At 41.2% G+C, this 5,000-nt stretch overlaps 1 protein-coding gene across 1 annotated transcript; it reads right to left on the bottom strand.

The window, feature by feature from the left end:
• Positions 1-779: 779 nt before the first annotated feature.
• LOC125041203 lies at positions 780-4,506 on the bottom strand. Its single transcript, XM_047636042.1, has 3 exons — positions 4,490-4,506; positions 3,742-4,432; positions 780-1,305 (listed from the first exon to the last, which is right to left on the bottom strand). Exons 1-3 carry the CDS (start codon positions 4,504-4,506, stop codon positions 916-918), a joined length of 1,098 nt encoding a protein of 365 aa, XP_047491998.1. The 3' UTR covers positions 780-915.
• Between the last annotated feature and the right edge of the window lie 494 nt (positions 4,507-5,000).

The following is a 5,000-nucleotide window of genomic DNA, read 5'->3' as shown; positions in this document are numbered from 1 at the left end:
GCTACATCTGAAGGCGCTGCGTGTTAAAAGGTCAGCACTTCATTACATTTATTGTGTCACCTCCCACTCTGGCGTACCCTCTAGAACACGCACTATGTTGAAATATTGTTGTTTACATGTTTATTCTGGGAGTTAAGCTCTTTTGTTTGGTCATCAAAGTGTTACGTGTGTTTCATAAATATAGTTTTGCCTAGTTAATGTCAAAAGTTTTCGTTTTTATTTTCTTATAGTGATAAGAGAAAACAAAATAAAAACACGACAGCGAGAGGAGTATGATCACACAACAAGCTTCTTCATCCGTCGACTTCTGAGAAGGAAGTGGTGTGAGGTGACAGGCGAAGGCGAGAGGGCTTGGTCGGGTGCAGGTCATTTTGTTCCTTTGCCCGAGGACGCTGACCTGACTCGAGATCCGGTTTCGGTCAGAATACGCCTGTTTGGGACTTATTTTTTTTTTAGGATTTTATCCCTCTCCAGTCTATGTTCACTTGGATAAGTAAAGGTGACGTGGATTCTCTGCTACGTGTCTGATTGTTTTGTCTTTGATGCTCTTGTTGGTCGGGCCGTTCGCATAAACACCGAGTATGAATACGTGCTTGTGATGAGGTAATTGTGGCTTCAAGACCAAACATGAAACACAACGCAGGCACAGTTTCCCATTGCTTATTTTAGAGAATCATGATCGTCGTTCTACCCAAGGTCTAGGCCTTATTCCTGCCCTCTTACTGCATACAAACATGAGCCTTGGTAAATATAATCACGACTTCAAACCCAAACAACCATAAATAGAAACGCTAGAAGATCCAATCCTCTTCGCAGACGCCCAACTCCCTTCGTAAAATCGAATCAAAAGTATAAAGGGAAGAAGATCCAGTCCTCTAACGGCTTCCCGAACCCACGGCTTCCTCTCCAACCCATTCACTTCGAAAAATCGAACGATCGCCGGTTGAGAATCCCGTGCATCTCGACGTAGTGGCTCTCGCTCAGACTCCTCTGGCGGTCCTCTTTGCGCAGCTTCTCCTTCTCCTCCCTCAGCGACATCGTGGGGGCATTCTCGTAGTAGTTCTCCGCCGGGGCGCTCTTCTCCGTCGTCTCCACCGCCTTCTGCCGCAGGAGAGGGCGAGGCTTGCCCAGCTTCTCGTAGTGATGGTACACGGGCGCCTCGGAATCGCCCGGGCCCTTCTTCTCTCCCCGGAGGTTCTGAGGGTAAAGCTTCTGACGGAGGCGAGAGAGGGTGTCCTCGTCGAACTCCTCGTACACGTTCTCCTGGTCCGGGCACTTGCTTACCTTGTTCTTCTCCAGGAGCTGCTGGGGGAGACGGAGCGGGGGTCAGTAAGGGATTGGGGGGGGGGGGGGGGCAACGATAATAATACCAATAATGGTACTACAACTACTACTACTTATAACAGCAATACCAATACCAATAATAGCACTGATGATGATGGTGATGATGATGATGTTGGTGATGATGATGATGGTGATGATGATGATGATGATGGTGATGATGATGATGTTGGTGATGATGATGGTGAGGATGATGATGATGATGGTGAGGATGATGGTGAAGATGATGATGATGGTAATGATGATGGTGATGATGATGGTGATGATGATTATGGTGATGGCGATGATGATGGTGAGGATGATGATGATGGTGAGGATGATGGTGAAAATGGTGATGATGATGATGTTGGTGATGATGATGGTGAGGATGATGGTGGTGGTGATGATGATGGTGAAGATGATGATAATGATGGTGATGATGATGGTGATCATAATAATAGTAATATAATGATAATGATAGTAATAGTAATAATGGTAAAAATAATGATAAAAACATCATTAATAATGATAACCGTAATAATAATGATGATGATGATGATAATGATAATTATACTATTACTACTGCTGCCACTACTAATGATGATACTAATTCATAATGATATTAATGATGATAATAATAACGAAGATGAGAAGGATGCTAATAATAATCACAAAAATGATAATAATGATGATATCATAATGATAATATCCGTGATAATAATAATAATAATAATAATAATAATAATAATGATAGTAATGATGATGATAATGATCATGATAATTATAAAGATAATAGTGATAATGGTAATAATAATAACTAATAATAATAGTAACAACAGCAATGATAATGATGATAATAATTATGATAATAATAATAATAATAATAATAATAATAATAATAATAATAATGATAATAATAATGATAATAATAATAATAATAATAATAATAATAATAATAATGATAATAATAATGATGATGATGATAATAATAATAATAATAATAATAATAATAATAATGATAATAATAATATTAGTAATAATGATAATAATCATAACAATAATAATAATAATGATAATAATAATAATAATAATAATAATAATAATGATAATAATAATGATGATGATAATAATAATAATAATAATAATAATAATAATAATGATAATAATAATATTAGTAATAATGATAATAATCATAACAATAATAATAATAATGATAATAATAATAATAATAATAAAAATAGTAGCAATAGTAATAATAGTCATAATAATATTGGTAATGATAATGATAATAACAATAATAATGATTATGACAATGAAATAAATAATAATAGTGATAATAGTAATAATAATAATGATAATATCAATAATAATAACAAAAGTAACAATAGTGGTAATAATGATAAGAATAGTAACAATAATAATGATAACAACAATAATAATAATGATAGCGATAACAATGATATTGATAATGATATAGTAATGATAGGAATACTAATTATGATGATATTAATAATAAGAATAGCGATAATAAGTACTTATCATACTAGTTACAAATCAGAAATAAAATAGATAACAAAGTCGAAATAGAAATGTTAATCTTGATAACAGTTAAGGAATTAAGAGTAATTAAGAGTAATGATTATGATGATGGTAATCACGATCAATTATAGTAGACATAAATTTAGTTCTAACATTAAACGTGTCAATTATAATAACTAGAGTATTAATAAAATAAAACTACCGAACAACTTCTTCTGATAATTGTTATTGAAAATAAATCAAAATTTATAACAGTAATTCAAACGACAAATTGTTACCTATCACCTTACAGCACCTTTAATCATAACATGAATGATCGCAAATGTCATTATAACGTTTATAGAAGTAACAGTACTGTGTGTCGCCGTAGAAGCAGCAGAAGTAGGATAATTACCAATAAGAGAAACGTTCTTAATTATAGCAATTAACAACTCCCCAGCCGAGAGATTGAAGCCAGAAGTATAACACAGCAAGCATTTTCTGGGTTAAGTAATGAGTAGTGGCGTTGGCATGTCGGAGGGGGAGGATTGGAGGCCATCGCAATTTAGGGAGAAAATAGTAATAGAAATAACTGTGACAGTGGTAACAGCTGTATGAGTAACAGCAGTATCAGCAGTGCTCGTCGGTGCAGTCGAAGAAGTAGCCGTCAAGTACTGTCTTTATTAGCAGTAGTATTGGAAATACTTTTTTTTTTTTTTTTTTTAACATGAAACAGAACATGTATGAACAACAGCACTGAAGGCACTGAATGACAGTACATGGAATGGATGTTGCTTTAATCTAAACAGCAAAAGCGCATTGAAGAGAAAGCAAAGAAGAGCAAACAAAGAAGACTGAGCAGCAAATGGGAAGACTCGAGACCAACGTTTTGAGAGAACCTACAAGAGACTTGGGGAGCGGCGGGACGTCCGGGGCTTCGCTGAGGTCTGCGTTGGCGCGCCTCCTGTACACGAAGCACACCCAGGGCACGACCACCAGCAGGAAGGCCAGCACCAGGATGCCGCCCATCAACACCGGCGTCTTCATGAGGCGCACGGGCACGGGGGCGGCCACCTCCTGCGGCGGGCAGTCGAAGAGCAACGTGGCGGGGCCCCTGGCGGACACCAGGAACCCCTCGAAGGTGTGCGTTCGCCACCAGCGGCTGGAGATCATCTTGCGAGTCACGTTCCCGACGGTCACCCTCAGACCGTGCTTGTCGCGGCCGTTAATCACCTCGTGCTTGAAGTAGTCGGCCGTGATCTCGACCCAGCTCTGGCGCTCGGCCGCCTCCTCGACATCGGCCAGCGAGAACACGATGGTTTCGGAGCTCTCGTACGGCCGCGCCAGGTTCCACAGGTTGTCGATCATCATGTTGAACTTGATGTCTATAAACTCCGGCCGTGGCCGCAAGAAGAAGGTGTAGTGCAACTGCCTGACGTTCTTGATCGGCTGAAACGTCTTGTTGGTCAACACTTCCACTTCGAGGCACTCACTCGCTTGCTCCCCCTCCGCTCGCACTTCTCTCTTCGCCAGTCTCCCGCTTGCTTCGGAGGGCTTTCGGCCTTCCCAGCAGACACATCCCGCGGCAGGGGACCTGCAGGGGCCTCAGACACGCCGGCGGGAGAAGCCTCACAGCCCACGAGGGGCCCACCGAGCGCCACCAGACATGACGCCACAAGGAAGGCAGAGACTCTCGTTTCCCCTCTCATGTCGACCTTCGTGCAGGACCTGCGCTTCCGTCGGCAAACGCGCCGCAAGTAATCCGACGGCCGGAGCGCTCCTTCCTAGTGCTTCCGCGGCGGCCACCGAGCCAAGACTGTTTACGTCAGAGGAGCGAGAGCGTCGCACCTTGGCCAGGATGTGAGTCAGCCTCAGCGCGACTCAAGGATGACCTCAAACGCCACTGACGCACTCGCAGCCACCCCGCACCCCGCTCTTTGTTCCTCGCCCGAACTCTAATTCATCGGCTGCCATCACCCCGCAGGAGATGATCTGTTGCTCTGCTCGCAAACGCAAACAGAAAGATAAAGTCTATAAATTCTCACTCTGGACATAGAACCCCAAGAATACCATTGGCATGTCTTCACGTCTCGTTTCGGAAGCAGACAAGGATGGCGTTCTTCAAACAACAACAACAGTAAAGACTTTGTTTTGTAACCTGA

This window comes from Penaeus chinensis, chromosome 30 (genome assembly GCF_019202785.1).
Source record: "Penaeus chinensis breed Huanghai No. 1 chromosome 30, ASM1920278v2, whole genome shotgun sequence".
Classification (NCBI taxonomy): Eukaryota; Metazoa; Arthropoda; class Malacostraca; order Decapoda; family Penaeidae; genus Penaeus; species Penaeus chinensis.
The sequence above is the reverse complement of the archived record's forward strand: the minus strand, read 5'-3'. Positions and strand labels throughout refer to the sequence as shown.

What these genes read in the sequence shown, in the direction of transcription:
- LOC125041203 (XM_047636042.1), bottom strand. An exon ending in CGCCGCTCCCCAAGTCTCTT is followed by an intron (nt 1,306 to 3,741) that starts GTAGGTTCTCTC and finishes CGTCTCCCCCAG; the next exon opens with CAGCTCCTGGAGAAGAACAA.